The sequence below is a fragment of the Trichosurus vulpecula genome, chromosome 1 (genome assembly GCF_011100635.1).
Source record: "Trichosurus vulpecula isolate mTriVul1 chromosome 1, mTriVul1.pri, whole genome shotgun sequence".
Taxonomy (NCBI): domain Eukaryota; kingdom Metazoa; phylum Chordata; class Mammalia; order Diprotodontia; family Phalangeridae; genus Trichosurus; species Trichosurus vulpecula.
This window is the reverse complement of record NC_050573.1, coordinates 149207898-149231400: the sequence shown is the minus strand read 5'-3', so window position 1 is coordinate 149231400 and position 23503 is coordinate 149207898. Positions and strand designations below refer to the sequence as shown.

At 41.6% G+C, this 23503-nt stretch overlaps 1 protein-coding gene across 1 annotated transcript in view; it reads left to right on the top strand.

Annotated features, from left to right (window-relative positions):
• MATN2 (matrilin 2) overlaps positions 1 to 23503 on the top strand; it is a 199912-nt gene that overhangs the window by 174963 nt on the left and 1446 nt on the right. The window contains exons 11-18 of the mRNA XM_036742359.1: positions 3127 to 3249; positions 4226 to 4348; positions 6570 to 6692; positions 8394 to 8807; positions 14367 to 14519; positions 16996 to 17067; positions 20722 to 20856; positions 22005 to 22103. Coding sequence (XP_036598254.1) covers positions 3127 to 3249; positions 4226 to 4348; positions 6570 to 6692; positions 8394 to 8807; positions 14367 to 14519; positions 16996 to 17067; positions 20722 to 20856; positions 22005 to 22103 — 1242 coding nt within the window. The remainder of the gene's footprint in view (positions 1 to 3126; positions 3250 to 4225; positions 4349 to 6569; positions 6693 to 8393; positions 8808 to 14366; positions 14520 to 16995; positions 17068 to 20721; positions 20857 to 22004; positions 22104 to 23503) is intronic.

Sequence of the window (23503 nt, the reverse complement as noted above, 5' to 3'; positions counted from 1 at the left end):
GAGAATGAGAGGTTTCAACAATTTTAAAAGGTAAAAACCATACCACAATGCTCTACTGACTTGTTTGAAAAAAAACTGCTACTAATTTGAAAACCCAAGAGAGCCCAGAAACTGGATTCTTAGCAAGAGAGACTGGCTGAAGTCCTGGCTGAAGACTCTGTGAAGCTGTCGTGTAGAGCTGGCTTTTACTTGTGTTATGCCAAGACAAAGGATGAGCAGCACAGTTGGCCTACAACAAACTACAGTGGACTTGAGCCCTGCTTATGTAACAGGGGAAAAAAAAAAAGAGAACAGTTGGAAGCTCCCCGCTGAAGACTGGAAAATCTTCAGGAAAGCTCAGTCTGTCAACACTAAAGTCTAAAAGCATCAGGGAAGAAAATGATCCATTTCAGTGAAGATTCAAGGTGAAAGGCTGGAGCCAGGGTAGAGCTCAAGATCTTTTCTTCCTGATCACTTTCGAATCCAATCCAGAGGAACACATAAGGCGTATTCGTCAATACTTCTATGATCCGAGATTTTTGTTAGTTGGGGCACACCTTCCAAAGAGACACATGATAACCTTTCCATGGTTTGGTGGATTATCTTCAAGAGCTGTTGCAGCCAAAGAAAGTCTTTGTATGGGCAATGAAGCGGGATAGTGGTTAGAGCACCGACTCTGGAGTCAGGAGGACTTGCGTTCAAATCCAGCATCAGACACTAGCTGTAAGACCCTGGGCAAGTGACTTGACTCTGTTTGCCTCCAAAAAAAAAAAAGTCTGTGTATGGCCAGCCTCTCTGACCTTATGTAGGCTAGTCCTCGGAAGAAAGACAGATAATACTCAAAGAAGTGTTTTAAGATTGGCATAGTCACTGGTGTGCTGGTAAATGTTTAACAACAAGCTTTCCAGGAAGAAAAAAAGGAGTGCACCACACTTTTAAATTTCATCTGCCTTATTAGCATTTTCCCCATCTCCTTCCGTCTAGACGGTTAACAAAACAATAAACCAAGCCCTGATTTGTAGCATATACTGGCCTTTGGTATGAGTTGGCTCCAGCCCACCCCCAGATAGCCGAAGGAAACAAGCACTTATTAAGCATCTACTAAGTGCCAGACACTGTGCTAAACACTTTACGAATATTATCTCATTCGATCTTCACTACAGCTCTGTGAGATAGGTGGTATTATCCCTACTCTACTGTTGAGTAAACTGAGGCAAACTGAAGTTGAAATTACTTTCCCAGGGTCACACAGCTGGGATTGAACTCAGGACTTTGTGACTCTGGGCCATGTGACACTTAAAGGGTTATCTACATGCTACAATGAGGCATCAGAATAGAACTTTAGGTAGGATAGATATATATACAATCTTCAATACAAACACACACATCTGTTATTGTTTTTCAATCATTTTATAGTCCTATCCTACACTTCATAATTCCATTTGGGGTTTTCTTGGCAAAGATACTGGAGTGGTTTGCCATTTCCTTCTCCAGCTCATTTTACAGATGAGGAAACTGAGGCAAACAGGGTTAAGTGACTTGCCCAGGATCATACAGCTAATAACTGTCTGATGCTGGATTTGAACTCAGTTCTTCCTGACTCCAGGCCCCGAACTCTATCCACTGTGCCACCTAGCTGCGCACATATGTATATACCAAAGGCAATGTGGTCTAAGGGTTAGAGAGTTAGCCTGGGAGTATGAAGACTTTCATTCAGGTCCCACCTATGATACATACAGGCTCAGTACCCCCAGGTAACCTCCAAGACTAAGTGGACCAACACGTCTTGATAGAGTTTCCTCACCAAAGGAAACAGGTGGGAACAACAAAGAACAAAACAACAAAAAAGAAGAGTAGAAGTGTGAATATGTAAGTTATTATGTAGAAACACGCAGGAAACTGAGTGCATAGCCTAAGTATTATCGTATTATTGAGACTGAAGAAATCTTAGAGGCCATTTAGTCAAATCCCTCCCATTTTAATGGGGAGGAAACAGAAGCTCTGAGAGGGTAAGCAATTTGCCCAGGACCACGCCACATCAGGAGCAGGATTTGAAGCCAGGTCTTCACCTCCAAGCGCAGTATTCTATCCAGTGTGCCACTTATTAGCTATGTGTCTATGGGTAAGTAATTTAATTTCTCTGAGCCTCAGTTTCCCCACATGTAAAATGAAGATTAAAAAGGGGGAAAGGCCTTTCATGATCTACCTCAAAGGACTGGTATCGGCAGAGTGCTTAGTTAACTATAAAGCCCTGGTGTAAGATGTTAGCATTATTCCATGCAAACCGGATCTGAGAACTTGGCCCTGAACCCTTCCTAGCGCTTTGGAAATCATATAGATCATATAGATGTCTACACTAACATAAGGTATCTTTACTATCGCTCGTATTAAAACAGCAGCTTCCTTGTTGTTAGTTGTGTGTTTATATGAAATATATAGGCAACTCCTATGTGTCAATACACGTACCACTTCTCCTTTTAAAACATTTTAATGAAGCATCACCCCTCAAAGCTGGACTAGAAAACACCCAAATTTTCCGGTTTTAGTTTGTATATGATGTTTTAGTTTAGTTTAGCGTGTAAGGTTTTAGTAGGAAAACACTATATGCTACTTGTGTGACTCATGTGGCTCCAACCCTTACTAGCTCCAATCACTGAAATTCTCCAAGTCTCAGTTTCTTCATCTGTAAAATTAGGATAGCACCTGTAGTATCTCTCTCACAGCATTATAAGGGAAGGAAGGTATGTGGCAGGGGCAGCTAGATGGGGCAGTGGACAGAGTGCTAGACCTGGAATCAGGAAGACCTGAGTTCAGATCCAGCCTCAGACACTTTCTAGCTGTGTGACCCTGGGCAAGTTACTTCAACCCTGTTTGCCTCGGTTTCCTCATCTGTAAAATAAGCCGGAGAAGGAAATGGCAAACCACTCCAGTATCTCTGCAAAGAAAACCCCAGATGGAGTCACAAAGGGTCAGACGTGACTGAAAAAAACAACTGAATAACAAAAAACGTATGTAGCCTTGCTTTGTAAACTTTAAGGAACCATGTAAATATCAACCGTCGTTCTGTGTGCGGTGTTAAAGGGGGATAGATCGCTAATGTGTGAAATCTTTTCCTCTCTGTTTGCATCATTCTAAATGGAACCTCAGGACTGGACGCCTGTGCTCTGGGAGACCATGACTGTGAACACACCTGTGTAAGCCTCGAGGACTCTTACGAGTGCCACTGCTACAAAGGTTACACTCTCCGAGAAGATGGGAAAACCTGCAGAAGTATGTCCATGGGGTTTCTAGCTCAAGGGATGGCGTAGGAACTACTACATAAAAATGGAGATCCTGAATTCCATGTCAGTTGATTACTCAAGCAAGGCCATTGTGAAGATATAATTAGAGTTCTGTGGCATGAGACAGGTCACAATCCACCCCGTGCTGAAATGCCTTCCTTGGGTCTTTTTCATAGCACCTCAGTTTGTCCCATTAGTAACAAAATCCCCTTAGAAAGGCAGCATGGTGTAGTGGAGAAAGCACTAGATGTGATATTTGAAGGCCAGAGGTCAAACCCTAGGCCAACAGATGATTTCATCTGACTCTCAGTTTTCTCATCTTTAAAATGGGGCTAATGCTTATTCTGATTTTTTTTCCCCTGGGTTGTTTTTGGGGAAAGGGCTTAGTTAATTGCAAAGCACCAGTTAAATAGGTGCTATCCTTATTAATGGGCAGCACAGTGGATAGAGTACAGGGTCTGGAGTCAGGAAGACTCATCTTTGTGAGTTCAAATGCAGCTTCAGACACTTACTAGCTGTGTGACCCCAGGCAAGTCACTTAACCCTGCTTGCCTCAGTTTCCTTATCTGTAAAATGAGCTGGAGAAGGAAATGGAAAACCATTTCAGTATCTTTGACAAGAAAACTCCAAATAGGGTCACAAAGAGTCAGGCACAATTGAACCACAACAAAAATCATTACTATGAATAAAGGTGAGAGATGAAAAATTTGCCTTGAACCCTATCTGTGTTATGGCTTCAATAACCATGTCATTTCTTCACTTTCAAAAATGTCAGTGGAAGTTCATCCCAAAAAACTGCTCCTAGAGGAAGACATCCAACGTTGCCTTAATGTTCAAAAACATATTTTGGTGGGAAATAGAGCATAACACTTGTCTAATTCACATAAATTGTCAACAGGGGAATAATTACTAACACGTATAATATTTTTCCCATCTGTGCCCTTTGGAACCACACGGAAACTCAGTATTGGACCCATGTGCTCTGGGAGATCATGGCTGTGAGCATTCCTGTGTGAACAGAGGAGAATCTTACATGTGCCTCTGTTTTGAAGGTTATATGCTTCTAGAGGATGGGAAAACCTGCAAAAGTAAGTTCGAGTTACATCCAACTCAGCAAACATCTATTAAGCACCTACTGTGTACGAGGCACTGTGCTAGGGATAGGGACTGGACTTGTCAATAGGATAGGGAACTCCCAAGTGAGGAAACTCCCTCCACCAATGCAAGTTGCCTCCTCTACAAATTAAAGGAGCTTGAGAGAGTTGCCCGGAGCACTGAGATGAAATGGATCAGAGGTTAGACTTGAACCCCAGGTCTTCCTGGCTTTGAGGTCAGCTTTCCAGGTACTATACCATTCTCCCCCTTTAAGCATGGGAGATACAAAGGCAAAAACAATAAATCCCTGCCCCTAGGAAGATACCCTTTAGACTCATGATGAAAAATGCTATTCACCTCCAGAGAAAGAATTGATGGGAGTCTGAATGCAGATAGAATCACATACTATTTTCACTTTATCTTTTTGTGTTTTTCCCCCTTTGGGTCTGTGTCTTCTTTCACACCATGACAACTATAGTAATCTGTTTTGCAAGACTGAACATGTATAACCTATATCAAATTGCTTACTGTCTCAGAGAGGGGGGAGGAGAGGGAAGGAGAAAGAAAATTTGGAACTCAAAAATTTTAAAAAATGAATGTTAAAATTTGTCATTATATGTAACTGCGGAAAAAATAAAATATTATTTTAAAAAAGAAACCCTTTACTGAGATATGGGATTGAGGGATAATATGACAGGTATACCAGTCAATTTGAGTAGTAGAATGGTAGAAACAAAGGAGAGATGCAGACAAAATGCTAGAGGAAAATTGGAAGAGGGAGAGATCCTTATCACCTGAATGGTTAAGAGGAGGCTTCATGGAGGAAGGAGAAGCTGAGCAGAAGCTTGAAGGAAGAAAAGTATTCCAACAGACACAACAAAGGGAAGAAAGGTGGCATTCCCAGTATGCAGGACAGATAGCCTGAGCCTGCCCAGAGGCAAGAGATGGCAGGACAAGCTCTTTTGGTTGGGTTGTTTTTTCAGTTGTGTCTGACTCTTCCTGGCCCCTTTTGGGGTTCTCTTGGCAAAGATACTGGAGTGGTCTGCCATTTCCCTCTCCGGTGGATTAAGGCAGTATTGACATGCTATGGTCCACGGGGTCACGAAGAGTTGGACATACTGAATAGCTACCAACCAACAACAATAATCACCAGTATTTATGGAGAATATCATAAGTATTATCTCATTTGATTCCCACAACAACCCTGGAGGGAAGTGCTAATATTATCTTCATTTTACGGATGGGAAAACTGAGGCAGAGAAAAGTGAGGGTCACCCAGCTAGTAGCTACCTGAGGCAGAATTGGAACTCAGGCCTTCCTCCCTCCAAGCCAAGCAGTCTCCCCACTGCTCCAGCTAGCTCTATCCAGAATAGATGCAAGGTAGCTACACTGAGGGGAGAAAGGCATCAGCAACTGGAAAGAAGAGAGGAAAGGAGGAAGTGGCATGTGAGCTAAGCCCTAAAAGAAGACATGGAAGATGGTGTTGATGATCACAGCAGAACTCAGTAAACTTTCTTTATCATTCAAGATCTATTTTTATTGGAGATCTGGAACTTTTAAAAAGGTTTAATAATAACACAGGGGGCAGCTAGGTGGCGCAGCAAGTAGAGCACCGGCCCTGGAGTCAGGAGGACCTGAGTTCAAATATGACCTCAGATACCTGACACACTTACTAGCTGTGTGACTTTGGGCAAGTCACTTAACCCCAATTGCTCTGCCTTCCCCCCTCCAAAAAAAGGAAAAAAAATTTGTGGCAGCTAGGTGGTGCAGTGGATAATAATAACACAGACAGAACCTTATAATTTACAAAGTTCTTTTCTCACAACCCTGGGAGGCAGGTGGTGTGGGTATTATCTCCATTTCACAGACAAGGCTCACAGAGACTAGGTAACATATTATCATCTCCACCCTACATACAAATATATATATATATATATATATATATATGTACACACACACATATATATACATCATATATATCTACACACATATACATACATATATACGTATGTAGATAGAGATATAGAGATAGAGATAGAGATCAGGTGCAAGAGCCAGGAGCCCAGTCAGAGCCCTTCCTGCTGCACCCCAAAGGAGATTCAGCCTGCGCTAGTGTGTTTAAGAGAACACTTCAATAATCCCTCATTAGAGGACTATTAAGGTCTTGTTGTACTGCCTCGGCAGAATTATGTTAACTCTCTCCGTAATCCTCAGGGGTGGATGTCTGCAAATCTACCAACCACGGCTGTGAACACACTTGTGTTAATGATGGCAATTCCTACATCTGCAAATGCTCAGAGGGATTTGTTCTGGCAGAGGACGGGAAACGGTGCAGAAGTAAGTGATGGGAGCTCAGCCCCGCCCCCTTGGAGGTCTGAGAGCAGAAGTGATGAGAGCTTGGCCCCCCTTCCTCCCTCGGAGGGTCTGAGAGCAGAAGTGATGGGAGGATGGTCCCAACCCCTTGGAAGGGCTGACAGTGTGATGAGAGCTTGGCTCCACACCTTGGTAGGGCTGAAAGTAGCTGCTTTCTTGAACTTTATCAGAATGAATGAATCCCTAACCACTTTTTTCTTCTCCCCATTCGTATCCTCCACCACAATGAGTAAACATAAAAGTCAAGTTCTGAAAATTTGTCTGAATTAAAAGCAGACCCATTTACTTAGGGATCATTGTTGGGAAAACTTCTAAGGAAAATAAGTAAGAAGAGCCCCCTTTGAAAGCCAGGAACCAGTGAGCATAACTGTCATTCTTTCCTGGGCCTGAGAACAAACATCCTCATTGCCAAGGAAAATGGGTCTCTATTCAATTCTTTCCCTGAAGTCTCTTCACTTTTTATGCAAGGATGATGGAAGCTAGACCTGGGCTGGAGCCTTCTCCTTTCTGGAAGCATAGAAATGCCTTTCTCTATGGACTTCTGCACATGAAGAGTGCAAATTGGATGTGTGCGTGTGCGTGTGCGTGTGTGTGTGTTACCTGTCACCATCAAAGAACGCATTGCTAATTAAAGATGTTGGTTCCACTGTATGTAGATATGTAAAGGCCCCTCATAGATACCTAGTCACATAATAATAAAAAATAAAAATAATTCATATTTCTATAAAACTTGATGTTTCCCCCCTTAAACAAATTTGAGAGGTTGAGAGTAAAAATATTATTATCTAAATTATTACAGATGAGGAAACTAAAATGACTTGTTCAGAACTAGTAAAAGTACAGAGCCAGGATTCAAGTCTGGGTCTCAACTCCAAACCCAGAGTTCTTTTTATTACATTATAACACTCTGCTATCAAATGAAGATGCGCTTGATTTATGAAATGGACCATTCCACAGGATTTAGCTATATCTGAAAGGAACTCATGAAGGGAGGCAACGAGTTATAGGAGGGAGCTGGGTTCCAATCCAGCCTCTGCCCCTCCCCCTATGTGACATTGGGTAATTTACTTAACTTCTCCAAGCCCCAATTTCCTCCTTGGTAAAATTAGGGACCTGGGTCCCATCTGGCTGTAAATCTAGGATCTTACAAATTCAGTTGGTTGCAATTTCTGTAACTCCCCCCCCCAAAAAAATCACAAGAAGCCTTTGCATATCCACATGCCTAAGCATTTGCGGCCATCTCTTACATTAATTTTAGAAAATGAAATTCATATATTAAGTAGCTATGTGTCAGACCAGAGAATACAAAGACAAAAAAACAAACCCTCAGTCCCTGCCCTAAAGGAGCTTACATTCAATCAGGAGAAACAACATGTACAAACGTCAATGTAAATAGATACAAAATATCAAAGTAAACATAAATATCAGGAGAAGGTAGAAGGCACTAGGACCTGAGGTGATCACGAAAGGCTTCATGTAGGAGGTGGAACCTCAGCTGAGCTTCGAAGGAGAGTGGAACATCTGTATTTGAAGCTGGACAATGTTCTGTGTGAAGGAAAATAGGAGTTGGAATTAATTAATTTGCCTCCTATTACTAGGTAATCTTGTCCATGTGTGTGTTTCTATAGACTAATGAAGTTCTGTTTTCCTTCTTCTATCCTACAGAATGCACTGAAGGCCCCATAGACCTGGTATTTGTGATTGACGGATCCAAAAGTCTCGGAGAGGAAAACTTCGAGATTGTGAAGCATTTCGTCACGGGCATCTTAGATTCCCTTGAGATCTCCCCCAAAGCAGCCCGAGTGGGGCTGCTGCAGTATTCAACCCAAGTCCGCACAGAGTTCACACTGAGGGACTTCCACACTGCCAGAGACATGAAAAAGGCTGTGGCCCACATGAAGTACATGGGCAAGGGTTCCATGACTGGGTTGGCCCTGAAACAGATGTTTGAGAGAAGTTTTACAGAAGGAGAAGGAGCCCGGCCACCTTCTGCAAGAGTGCCCCGAGTAGCCATTGTGTTCACGGATGGACGGGCCCAAGATGATGTCTCTGAATGGGCAAAGAGAGCCCAGCAGAATGGTAATCTTGCATTATTGTGTGTTATTTATATTCCCCCGGGGGTAACAACATTAGTAATTTCTCCAAGCTATTAATGACAACTGCCAATAATTTCTGTAGCACTGTGAAGGTCTCTATGGCACCCTTTCTTCGTGAACAGTCCTGTAAGGTAGGTAGTTTGAGCATTTTCTCTCTTTTTAACAGATGAGCCCAGCTACACAGCTAGAGAGTGAAGTTTCATTAATTCATTCAAAGAATGATTTATTAAGTGCTGATTGGGTACAGGATGCAGTGCTAGACACTAGAGAGAAGATAGAAAGTTTAAATAAGAAACAGCCCCTGCCCTCATGGAGTTTATAGTCTAGTAGGGTTGATTAACCAATACACAAAGCTAATCTGTATCAGTTAGTTACAAAATAAAGTGCTATGTCAGGCCTGAGGTCTCCTGGCCCCCAAGTCCGTCTTATACCAAGCTACCTCTCATGAACCAAACAGAGGGCCAGAGGAAGCCTAGACAGTGGTTGAAAGTCTTCCAATGCCACCATAAAACTTTACTATACTGCCCCCTAGTGGCCTCAGGGAGTTTACTCAACAACAAGAGTACCTCCAAATCCTCACTCTTGCAGGACACCCTTCCAGGAGGGCCCTGATAATGTCGGTATATACACTCATGATTCAGTTCACAATGCAATTAAACAAACATGAAGCTCCTGCTGTGTGCCAGACCCAGTGCTGGGTGCTGGGAATACAAAGACAAAAACAAAATAAGGTTCTTTCCTCAAAGAGACTTTTTATTCTCCTGACCGTGAATAATCATATACTAATATTTATCAGCTGTAGGGTGTTCTCCATGGGAGAGAATAAACCTTTATTGCTTGAATAAAATGTCTGGACAGGGATAGAAATTCTAACCTCCTCTAATAGTTTTCATTATGGTGTACATTCAGAGCCTCTTCTAGAAAGCAGTGTGTATTTTAAAGAGGCAGTCAGAAGACCAAATCAATTAATTTCTCTGAGCCTCAGCTCTAAATCCTATGATCTCAATACCATGAAAGCAATAATTAGCCTAGGCTACGGGAATGATTTTGGTTAGGAAGAGGAAATAGTTGACTTTTTAAAAATAAAAACTTTGGAGAGGAGAGCTAATCCAGGTTTGTTCACTCAGTCAACTTAAGCCCAGCCCGAGAAGCTTTCAAATAAAAGTGTGATAATTCCTATGGAGAATGCAAGGAGCAAGCACGTGAGGTAGATGAGTGTTACCTTCATCTCAAAGATGTGAAAAGTGAAACCCAAGAGAGGGGACACCCCTTGCTTGACTTAGCCTAACTACTAATCCTTTCCAGATGTACTTGGGGAAATCTGAGCTCACGGAAGCTAATAGCAATAACCTCTCAATACGTAGATGCATGGCTGGGGGAATGGACCCATCATGAGTTGCATTTTCCTGTGTGCACAAAGCCAGCTTAATGTTTGACTTTAATTCCTGGAAACATTCTAAAATGTTAAAGGGATGGATAATCAACATCTAGAAAAGGAAGCAGTGATCACAAAGAGCCAGCATGGCTTCATCCAGAACAGGTCATGCCAGAATAAATGTGTTTCCTTTTTTGGGAGGGTCATTAGAATGATAGTCTGTCTGGAGGATGCTGTGTATATAATTCACTTAGACTTTAGCTGAGCATTTGGCAAAATTTCTCATGCTGTTCTTGTGGAAAATATGATGATGTGTGGACTAGATGATGGTGTAATAGTATGGTTTCATGTCTCGTTGAATGTCTGACACCAAAGAGTAATCTTTGATGGTTCAGAGTCACCTTGGATGTGGAAGGAGGTCTCCAAAGGCCACCCTGGGGATCTATACTTGGACCTGTGAGGCTTAATAGTTTCATCAGTCACTTGGATAAAAGCATAGATAGCATGTTTATCAAAGTTTCAGATGACAATAAGCTGGTAGGGATAGCTAATAAACTGGGGTAAAAGAGACAGGGTTAAAAAAACTCAATAGGCCAGAAAGTTGGGCTGAACCTAATGTGGTAAAATTTAATAGTAATAAACATAAAAATTGGAACTTGGATTCTACAGCCAAAGTTTATCTGAAAAAAGTCTGAAGACTGAAAGATTCAGAGAAGTCAGCAATGGAACACAGCAACCAAGAAAGCTAACGAAGTCCTGGGCTGCATTAAGACAGACAAGGTGTCACTATCCCACATACCACAGTGGCTTTCATAAATCTTTTCATCCTTCCACAAACCTCTCAGGGTTCTCCTAACCTCCATCCTCTTGATTGAGAATTTTGCCTCATATTTGAAAAACCTGAGGCTACTCATTCCCTCTTCTCTGCTCCTCTCATCACGCATTAATCAAATGCCTTCCACCACTTTCTCCTCCTTCATCCCTGTCTTATATGAAGATGCGACCCTTCTCCTTGCCAAGGCCCTCCCTTCTACAAGCATAAGTGATACCATTCTATCCCATCCTCTCCAGCAGACTGCTTCCTCCACCACTCCTACTCTCCCGTTAATCTTCAATCTCTCCCTGCCTCACTACATGTCCCTCTCAGCCTGAAAAAACTTTCACTTGATCTGTCTATCCTTGCTACCTGACATTCCATATCTCTTCTCCCTTTTGTGGCTAAACTCCTTAAGAAAGCTGTCTACAACCAGGGCCTTCACTTCCTACCCTCTCACTTTCTTCCTAACTCTGTTGTGTAGCTTTTGACCTCATCGTTCTATTGAAACAGCTCTCTCCAAATTTATCAGTGACCTAATCACTAAATCTAATGGCCTTTTCTCATCCCACAGTCTTCTTGACCTCTCTGCATTTTTTTTTCACCATCAATCTCCCTCTTCTCCTTGATACTCTCTTCTCTTTAGGTTTTTGTGACACAGTCCTCTCCTGGTCCTTCTCCTACCTGTCTGACCACTCCTCAGTCCCTTTTACTGGATCTTCATTCAGGTCATTCTGGCTAACTGTAGATGTCTCTCAATCTGTCCTGGCCCTCTTCTCTTCTGTCTCTATGCTGTTTCACTTGGTGATCTCATCAGCTCTGATGGATTCAACTAACATCCTTATGCAGATGATCCTCAAGTCTATTTTTCCATCCCTTACCTCTTTTCTAACCTTCAGTCTTGAATCTCCAACTGCCTAATGAATGTCTCAAACTGGGCATCTTAAACTCAGTATGTCCAAAACTGATCCCCCTTCTTCCTAACTTCTTTATCACCATTGGGGGTACTACCATCCTGCCAGTCACCCAGGCTCACAACCCGAGTGTCATCCTCAACTCCTCACTCTTGCCTCCTATATCTACTCAGTCGCCAAGTTCTATCATTTCTACCTGCATAACATCTCTTGTATACACTCCCTTCTCTCCTCTGACACAGCCACCAACCTGGTGTAGGGATGATAGAAGCAGCAGTCTGCTGGAAGAGATGGGATAGAAGGGGATCACTTGTGCATGTAGAAGGGTGGGCCTTGGCAAAGAGAAGGGTCGCATCTTCATATAAGACAGGGGTGAAGGAGGAGAAACTGGTGGAAGGCATCTGAGTGATGTGTGATGAAGGGAGGGGAGAAGAGAGAGCTCACTTCGTCACCTCACACCTGAACTATTGAAATAAATTATTGGTTTTTTTCCCTGACTCAAGTCCCTCCCCACCCCAACATATCCCATACTCAGCTATCAAATTGATCTTCTTAAAGTGCAAGTCTGATCTATTCAATCAACTCTAATAGCTTTCTATTACTTCCAGAATCAAAAATAAAATCCTTTGTTTGGCTTTTAAAGCCCTCCGTAGCATGGCCTTTTCCTACATTTCCAGTTGTCTTATGTTTTTACATCCGTCACATGTACTCTGTGATCCAATGACACTGGTTCCTTACACGCTATATGCCATCTTCTAACTCTGGGCATATTTACTGTCTGTCCTCCACACCTGGATCCCTCTTTCCTCTTATCTTTACCTCCTGGCTTCCTTCAGTACCTTCTACAGAAGCCTTTCTCAGTCCACCTTAATCTTAGTGTCTTCCTTCTGTGAATATCCCCAATTTATCATAGATAGACAGATAGACAGATAGATAGATAAAAAGCAAATCCTGTTTGTACATAGTTGTTTGCACGCTGTCTCCCCAATTAGACTGTGAGCTTCTTGAGAGCAGGGACTGTTTTCTGCCTTTCTTTGTATTCCTACCACTTAGCACAATGCCTGGCACTGTGCTTAATAATATGTTTATTAATTGACTGAAAAAAGAAGCAATTGTTTCACTAGCCCTTGAATAACCAAGAGTTAACTGAAGCAATATTTTCACTGCAAAAAGCTAATGAATTTAATTACTGTTATATATAGTTTTTTTAAGCCTTAAAATAGCAGTAAGGCTTTTTAGGAAGCTTGTCCACAAACTCGCTGGGCTCCCAGACAACTGTTGAACTCACATAGTTATTGACCTTTCACAGACAGAGGACAGCACAACTTTTGCCACAACTGAAAGTTAACCACTTAAAGTGATTCTGTGAGTCTGAACTAATGAGTTAGCCTGGGTACTAATGCACCTATATTTTACAGAAAAGCAACCAGACATTAATATTTAGAAATGCCAAACTCAGCCAAATCTGAGCATGCTTAAAGGACTGAGACATCATTGTTCAGTTATTTATTAAAAGCATAAAATCAGTTGTGTGACCTTGGGCAAGTCACTTAACCCCAATTGCCCTGCCAAAAAGCAAAAAAGAAATAAATAAACAGATAGATAAATAAATAAATAAATAAATGGATAGATAGATAGATAAATAAATGAAAGAAATGTCCTAAAGTATCATGTATCTTAGAACTATCTTTTCTCAAGTTTCAAAGGAATGATGCCTCATTTTAATGCCATGGGGTTTGGTGAACATTCACTCATTCATTCAATGAGCATTTTAAAGTATCTACTGTGTTCTAGGCACTGTACACTGCATAAACCTCACCCAGAACAAAAGGATAAACATTTCTTGAGTGACCCTTCCCAGAGCTGAGTAAAGGTTTATTACTCAATGACTGTAACCCTCCTCCTTCCCCCATCAATGCCACTTTCCTGTCCCATGAGTACTTCCCTCTTATGCATAGGCATGAACCAATGATGGTAGAATAACAGAAAGTGATCATCATTAAGAACTGATAGGACCCCTTATAATACTAATAATAGTTAACATTTATAAACCTCTTTAAGGTTTGCCAATACACACACACATATGCATATATACAAAAAATTTTGTTGTTGTTCAGTTGTTTCAGTTATGTCTGACTCTCCATGACTCCATTTGGTGCTTTCTTGGCAAAGATACGAGAGTAGTTTGCCATTTCCTTTTCCAGCTCATTTTACAGATAAGGAAACTGAGGCAAACAGGGTTAAGTGACTTGCCCAGGGTTACACAGCTAATGTCCCAGGCCAGATTTGAACTCACGAAGAAGAGTCTTCTTGATTCCAAGCCCAGTGCTCTATCCATATTGAAGCGAAAGTCAATCTGTCCCATCATAGGAGACACATGCCTTCCAGAACCTTAGAGTAAGGCCTTAACTACACTGTTTTACTTTGTTTTGTATCTAGGAATAACCATCTATGCTGTTGGAGTAGGAAAAGCCATTGAAGAAGAATTGCAGGAGATTGCATCTGATCCCCCTGACAAACATCTCTTCTATGCAGAAGACTTCAGCACAATGGGAGAAATAAGCGAAAAACTCAAGATAGGAATCTGTGAAGGTGTCAAGTATAAATTTGATCAGCGACAAAGGAAAGGGAGCAGCCGGAACCTCCCTATTTCCTAGACTCTTAATGTATTCTTTAGGAACTCCAGTGCTCAGGAGCTTTTTATTTAAAAAAAAGTATTCTTTCAAGTTGAGAGGAAAATAATGCTTAAGAGAACCAAGGAATATCAGGAAGAGGGCCTAGAGATTGAGAAGTCAAGTACAGGCATGCCCCAAATAGTGTGCCCCTCACTCCCTGCCATAGTCTCTCATAATAACATTAATACATTATAATAAAGTACCACCATAGTGGACCCAAACATTATTGCAATAAACCCAATAGCCCAGATGTAGTCTTTTACATTCCAATTAATGGAGATTAAGAGTCACCTGCCTCTGACTGGTAGGAATGAAAGTAGTCTTTAATACATGGACCAATCACAAAATTGTGGTTGGCCGGATCCAGGATGGTAGCAATCATAAAATATAAAAGATGCCCACCTGCACAGCTGCCTACTCACCCCCTAACTCCACCCCATCTCTGCTACTCAAATCACTCTTCTTTCCATTTTGACAGAAGCCGGTCCTAAGGAGAGAATGGGCTGATGCAGGGAGTTGCTACTTTGACACTAAAGATGAGCTATATTAAGCCCCCAAGGAAAGACAAAGTTGTGGGAGAGTGATGAGGCTATGAAGGTGTAGTAGAGTCAAACCTTAAACCACTCCCCAGCACACACACACACACACACACACACACACCTGAGCCTCAACAAGGACAAAATAAGAATACATGTGAGGCCACTCCCTTTCATTCTGTATGATGTCCTAAGTGAGTAATAACTAGTCTTAGGTATGGAGGAAGAGTAGGATAGGGAGGAGGAATTGGTATCGCCATTACAGAGATCACATAGTCTCAATCCTCTGTAAGTCTAATTTTTAGCCTTTTGGTAATGCGGAAACGTATCTCTCATTTATAACACTGTTCCTGTGGAACTAACCGCCCCCTAAAACACTAGTTTGCCTAATGTTCTGTTTTCATGGAACAAATTAACATTAGGTGGGGAGATATTCCTGCGTAAAATGAAACAAATTAAAACTTGGCTAGCTAATCAAAGTTAAACCATTTTAAGTTTCAATGGGTAACAAAAAGTAAAGATTGATGCATATTTTATGTGTGTCTATGCAACTGAGATGGAAAAGGGTCAACGGAAAAATGTCCTTCCAAACCATCATTTATGACAATGAGTTTCCATTCATAGGAAGTAACACTACTTTACATTTGTATAACTCTTTTATACCTTTCCAAATGCTTTCATATACATTGTTTCATTTATATGAGATCATGGAAAAGGTTGAGAATTCAGTTCAACGTAGTGAGTATATATTATGTGTCTGCTGTGCGGAAAATGCTATGCTAAGAACTAGTGACACATAGGCAAAAATGAAATGGACCTTGCCCTTGTAGAGCTTAAATTATACTGGAGAGATGCACAAAGATGTGTAACGACATAAAGGTATCCAAAATAGTTTCAAGAGGAAAGGAATGCTAATAATAAGGGGTGGGAAAGAGTTAAGGGGAGTTAAGGAGTCAGATGGGGAGAGAGATCAAGAAAGGCCTTATGTAGGGGGTAGTGGCCAAGCTATGCTTTGAAGGAAAGTAGACATTCTAAGAGGTAGAGGTGAGAAAGGGGAGCATAGGGAAGATGCATGACTTCTACTACTTGGGGGATGCTTTGACTATTCGATTTTTCTAGCTTAGATTTTGATCTGCAAGATGCATTCATAATTTCTTCTGTTCTCTTTCTCTGTGACTTATAGACGTAAAAAAACTCCAACAAATTTAGATATGTTATTACTTGCTCATAAATTCTCAGTTCAATCAAGTACACCAGATCTACCCTGAATTGTGTGAGTTATTCCTCAAGAAAGAGGGGACTAAGTCAAAGAGAGAGGAGGAAGAAAGTTCCTCTGTGTTTTATTAGACAGATGATGTATTAAAAGTACAACAAATAACATTATCTGTTCCAAGTCGGTCATCAGGAAAATGGCATGCAGTATGTGCTTTCATCATTTGCACTTTGCTCCTTCGACTGCTTTTCTCATGACATTCCACCTAATTTCCTTAGGACTAATATTTTGGTGGATGGTTTTTAAGTGAGAAATATTGCCTTAGCTTGCAGGCCTCTTTTATTAGAGAAAACTTCCCTAATTTTATCTGCTTGGCGTAGAGTATGAGGGAGTTTGGCAACCCTAAAGTTCAGAAAAGAAAACAAAGTTAGTAATAGTAGTCAGAAGGAAAAGTGTAGTCACTCTGCATTAATTCTCATCCCCTCCCCACACACACACACACACACACACCACTACTAGTACCACCACCACGAATGCGGCATCTAAAGGGTCTAAGCGGCACTCACACTTGGACAGCAGTCACTATTCTCCACAGCTGTGGCTCTCTAAGTCTCACTCCTTCTTGGTCATATCTTTCCTCCTAGCTCTAGAAGACTCAAGTGGGAACCAAGACTCCCCAGCAGGTGATCTTCCCAAGATGGCCCAGCAGCCTCCAGGTAAATAAAAAAAGCCCTTGAGTATTTCATCATTCTATAGCAAGGGTCAATGAACTAAGGCCAGAGTGCCAAATCTGACCACCACCTGTTTTTGCACAACCTTGGAACTAAGAATGGTTTTTTATATTTTTAAATAAAGGAGGGTCTTTTTTCATTTTAAAATGTAAAAACCATTCTTATCTCATTGGTCATACAAAAACAGGATGCAAGATCGGGTCCATGGGATGTAGTTCACTGACCCCTACTCTAATCTAAAGCATCATAAAATTTTAGAACTGGAAAGCACCTCAGATGTCATCTTATCTAACTCTCACATTTTCCAGGAAGGAGATGAGGCCAATAGGTGACCAGAGTTTTCCAAGGTTCCATGGCAAAACTAACACTAGAACCTAATTCCCATAACTTCCAATTCAGCCCTATTTCCAGGACAGAATAAAAATGTTTTCAGCTTCTTAAGAACAGTAGTATGGACTTGGAGGTAGGACCACCTAGAGTCAGATCCTTTATCAGACACTTACCACATACCACAGGTAAGTCATCTAACTTCTCTGAGCCTCAGAAAGATCCAGTAATAAAACCCATGACATCAAATGTCTACATACTAATGAACAACTTTTAGGCAAAATGCAAGACAAACGAGAGAACCAAAAACGAGGAAGAAAATTTGATCTCATGTTTCCACTGAGATTTGGTACTTTGATGGTAATAGGTTTCCTTTGGATGTGTATACCTAAAGAAACAGGCCAATTAAAGGGGTAAGGGGAAATCCCCCTTGTATCACGAAGGCATACTTATATGAGTTCCAATCTGGCCTCATGTACTTACTATCTATGGGCAAGTCTGTTTATCTAAGTTTCCTCATCTGTAAAATGAGCTGGAGAAGAAAACGGCAGACCACTCCAGTAGCTTTGCCCAGAACACTCCAACAGGGTCACAAAGAGTCAGATAGGACTGAAATGACAAAACAACAATACTCACAGAAGGAAATCAGAACACAAGAGTGGCGAATCAGTGGAGGAACAAAGAAGGGCAATTCTATCACCACAGTATGCCAAAGACCACCTGTGCCAAAAGACAAGCTAGATGAGGAGTCTGGAAAATAAAGCACAAGACCGACATTGAAATATGATGTAGTAACGTGGGGCTTTAGTTATACAGATATCAGCCGGAGCTCTCCATCTGACAAAAGCAATGAGCTAATAATTTCTTGGCTTGCCATAATAACAATCTCAGACTTAAGAAGTCAGAAGAACCAACAAGGAGAAATTCTACTCTGGATCTGATTCTCACTAACACGCAAGAACTGATTTCTGGTAAAGAAAGGATGAGAGGTGACCACTATCTATTAGAGTCTGTGATAGAAAATAGAAAAATGGTAAAGGGATATGAGAGGGCAGCTAGGTGACACAGTGGATAGAACGCTGGGCCTGGAGTCAGAAAGGCCTGAGTTCATATCTGGCCTTTAGGCACTTACTAGCTGCGTGACCCTGGGCAAGTCACTTAACCCTGTTTGCCTCAGTTTCCACAGCTGTAAAATTAGCTGGAGAGGAAATTGAAAACCACCCCAGTATCTTTGCCAAGAAAATCCCAAATGGGGTCACGGAAAGTCAGACACAGCTGAAAGATGACTGAAGAAAAGGAAACAAACAGGCAGTTTTCAAAGGAAGAGAATGAAATCTAAAGGCCAGTGAGTCTGACTTTGATTCCTGGCAAAAGTCTAGAACCCATTATTAAAGTAATGGTTAGCAAACACCTAGCAAAGAGTCAGCATGGCTTCAAACAGAACAAGTCATGACTAATTCAATTTATTTCCTGTTTTGTCAGGTGGCAGTCCATTTGCCTAAGTGGAGAGTTCCAAATTGCAAATCCTTAAAGTATTAAACTGGTAGATAGGAAAAATACAGGGGATGGAGCTTTAACTAGATTTTAACTGAGTATTTGATAATGTATCTCATACAATTCTTGCAGAAAAGATGGAGAAATGTGGGCTGGACAATAGTAGTTTTAGACAGATTTGGAATTGGTTGAATGGCCAGATTCAAAGAGACATTAATGGTTTCAGACCACCTTGGAATGGAGTTTCCTGCGGATCTGGTGCTTTGCCCTGGGAAGTTTAACATTTTCATCAGTGATTAGGATAAAGGCATAAATATCATGCCTATCAAAGTCTCCACTGAAACAAAGCTGGAAGTTATAGCTTATGTACACTCAGTGACAGTCAATATCCAAAAAGATTTTGACATGCTAGAACACAGTGGAATCAAATTAGATGAAACTTAACAGGGGCAAATGTAAAGTCTTACACTTGGCTTCTAAACATCTACTTCACAAACACATGAGGGGATAGGTATAGATAGACAACATTCATTGGGGAAAGGTATAGAGACAGACTACAAGTTCAATATGAATTAGCAGAGTGATTGAACAGCCAAGAAAGATAAAGTGATCTCAACTCCAGGATTAGAGAGACTTAGCTTAACAGGAATACAGAGGTGGCAGTCTCACTGCACTCTGCCCCAGTCAGACTACATCTGAAATATTGTGTGCAGTTTTGGTGCCACCATTTTTAGGAAACGCATTGCTGTTATCATTTGTCCTTCGTTCTTGAAGAGGACCATGACATCAGGAGGTAATGTCATGACATGCAAGTGAATTGGATTTAAGTGAGGGAGGGCTGTGCAAAATTGCCAGCCTCACTTTCTCCTCCAGAGCCATCTGGGTCCAGGGGTGAGATATAGATCAGGACAACTGGAGATGGCCCTGGATGCAATGGCCTTGGCCTTTTTGGTAAGCTAGGGAATGTTCAGAGGAGGCCACCAGAATGAGTCTGTGCCAAAGAAGGATCATTTGAAGGAAATGGGGGTGGTTAGCCTGGAGAAAAATTTAGGGAGCACTTGACAATGGTCTACAACTATTTGTTGATAATGGTCTACAACTGTTTGCGAATAAAGGATTTTATTTGATCCGTTTTGCCTCAAAAGGAAGAACCAGAAGCAATGGGTAGACATTGTAAAGGCTCGATGTCAAGAAAAACTTCTTAATTCAAGATATCCAAGAGTGGAATGGGCTATGTGGGGAGGTTATGGGGCACCCCCTCGCTGGAGGCCACTTACCTGAAGTTGGATGGCCCCTAGCCAAATATATTATGGTAGCAATTCTTTTTCAGGTATAGTTTTGCCTAGATGGGCACCAAAGTCCTTCCAACTTTGAACTTCTGTGCATCTACAAAATGGTTTGCATTCAGTCCGCCTTGGTGGATGGCTATGAAATTGCGTGTCACTGAAGTATTAAAATTGATGCCTTCATTCACTATTACTCTGCCAGAACAGGACTGAAAGTCTTAAAAGGAATAAGAAACACTGTTTTCATGTACATCAAAGAGAAAGTACAGAACAATTTATGCCAACTACAGCTTTTTTTTTCTTTTTTAAACTAGATGACACAGAGAAATTGTGAATCATTTATTCCACACTTAAACCCTACTTGGTCAATGGTATGCACTACAGATGGTCTTTATTGCCACAGTTCTCCCCCAAAGACAAACTACACAACATCAAGGCGGGAATGCTAAGTGCCTCTCCCTACTGATGGTTGTTTTGTAGCCAGGTTTGATCTCAGTTCTCTCTCTGTCTCTCTCTGGGTGGTCTCTTGCAGAACCTGAGCCAGTCACCATAAATATCCAAGACCTACTTTCCTGTTCTAATTTTGCAGTTCAACACAGATATCTCTTTGAAGATGACAGCCTTTCACAGTCAACAATGAGGCTTTTCCATTCAACCAAAACAAAAGGTAATTCCAAGAAATAGGTATTTAAAGTGATCCATTATAGGTCTTTTAGGCTCCCCAACCAAATGAGCATCAAAGAAGGGATCAGAGAATAAGAGATTTAGAACTGGAAGGGACTTAGGGGTCATCTAGTCCAACTCCTACATTTTTCAGAGGAGGAAACTGAGGCCCAAAAGGTAGGATTTGAACCTGTTCCTATGACTCCCAATCCAGCACTCTTTCTCTTGTGCCACAAAGAAGTAGGGAACAGGAAAGTAGGATGAGATAGCTAGGTGGCGTAGTGGGTAAATTGAACTTGGAATCAAGAAGAACTGAGTTCAAATCCTGCCTCAGACACTTACTGGCTGTGTGACCCTGGGTAAGTCACTAACTTCTCTCAGCCTCAGTTTCCCCATCACAAAATGAAGATAATGATAGCATCCACCTTTTATGGGGTCGTTGTGAGGATTGTATGAGATAGATGTGCAACTCTTTGCAGACTTTAAGTTGCTTTATAAATGCTAGCTCCTACTACTACTAGTACTACCACTACTATTATCATCATCATCATCGTCATCATTGGAAAAGGAAAAGGTAGGGAGCCTAAATAACAAGAAATAACAAGTAAATGGACAGCCTAGAAGAAACCTAGAATAAATGAGAGGAGTTAGTAATAATAACTGGTACTTTTATATCTACAAAGTGCTTTACAGATATAATCTCATTTAATCCTCACACCTCAACCCTGAGAGGTAGATGCTGTTTTTAATTCCCAATTTTACAAATGAGAAAACTGACAGATACAGATTAAGTGAATTGCCCAGGGTCACAGAGTCAGTAGGTGTCTGAGGTTGGATTTGAACTCAGGTCTTCCTGACTCAAAGTCCAGCACTCTATCCACCATACTACTTAACTGTCTCAAGATATCCCCAAGACCGCTCATCAGAGAGGACCAGATTCTCCCCTTATTAGAGAATAAGAGCTGCTGCCAGTCCTAGAAGAGTATATGGCATTTCCTGGCATTTGCTTTATTGGATATTACTGCACGGAAAATGTTGAGCATATCTATCTGTTCATTATGGTTTCCCCCATATGCTGATTCAGTTCTGTGATTATGTGTCTGGGACATTTAGCGGGTTACAGGGGTGAACACTTTCCATCTGTTTTCCCAGGAAGCCCTTCAGAAGAAAAACTCAATCAGTGCAAATGTGAAAACCTCCTTACATTCCAGAATTTTGCAAACCAAGAGGTGAGAAAACTCACAGAGAGATATATCCTTTGCTTGTAATTGTGCTTCAGGGTGGGGTTCAAGGTATGTGGATTTATTTAAGGGGTGTTTTGAAGGAGAGAGAACAGATGATACCTAGGAAACTTCCAATGCAGTCATTCCCCATGAAGCCCACCGAACCATTTGCTACCAGTACAAGGCAGTCTAATAGGAACAAATTCTCTAATTGTTTTGATGAGGCAGTTAACTAAAAGCCAAGAGCACTGCTTTAATGCCAGGAGGTCATGCACTTACATGCCACCTGCTGGCCTAGTGGGATGAACCAGGGGCCATCTTGACAGCAGCCAACCCAGGCCTTGCTAAAGGAGCACAGACCATGACCTTGACTCTTGACAACTGTTTCCTCCTCCTCCCCCCTGGTGAGAGGATATGTACTAGGTCTGGATCTCCTCCAAGGTGTACAGTATGTTAAAGCAAATCATGTTTGAGAATTAGGAAGCATCAAACTGTATCTGACACCTTGACCCATTTCCTTAGCCCTGAAGGGTAACTACTCCTAGTTTTTGATTCTCTGCACATAAGTTTCTGGAGACGAGTGTGTTGGCAGCAGGGAGCCTTTACATCAGCACTTTAAAGATAAAACACTCTGCAGAGGGAGCAGCCAGATCCAATGATTCATTAAAACAATATTACTAACAAAGGAATGCTTTGGGATAACAGAAGAGGGGCTCAGTGATTTCACACACAAAATACCCTTCCTGCTGTTTTCAACTTAAAGCGACAGTGCGCCTGCATGCTATACAGAGACCAATATTGGAGTCCTATTTTGAAAGGCCTTTACTATGCACTAACCAGACTGTGGGAAAACTACTTAATTCTGAGCCACCTCTGTGCCCGCTAGCTCCTTCAATAAGGAGCATGTAGCAATTACCTTTTTGAAAGTCCACAATATGTTTTCCAAGTAAATGAAATAAGCTTCTGCATGTGGTTATTGTAATGGATGAGTCTGGGCTCTAAGTGCTTGAAAGTGCTGAAGTGGCAGGAATTTCCCTAGCTAGAATTCTGCCACCATTGTCTAGGCCTGAGGGTAGATGCAAGGGTGGGAGAGACAGTTAAGCCCCTATGCCACAAACAGCTTCTCCCATTCCTCACTCATGTCTTAGCTTAATCAAAGAGAATCAAACCCAGCTACGTTATAGGGAGAAGGGAGGCAACAGCTAGAACCCCACGGGGCCCCCTCTCCATATCCCTTCCCGAAGCTTTAAAATTGGTAGAATCATAGGGTTTAGAACTGGTGGTGTGGAAGATAGCCAGGGACATAGCAGGGCTAAGATTCTGCAAGGGCATGGTTTTCTGGGAAGATCCAAGGTTCCCTACTGGGGGATGAGATGTTAGGACCGATGTGACAGGTGTACAAGAAACTCTAGCCTCCCTGTGCTCACT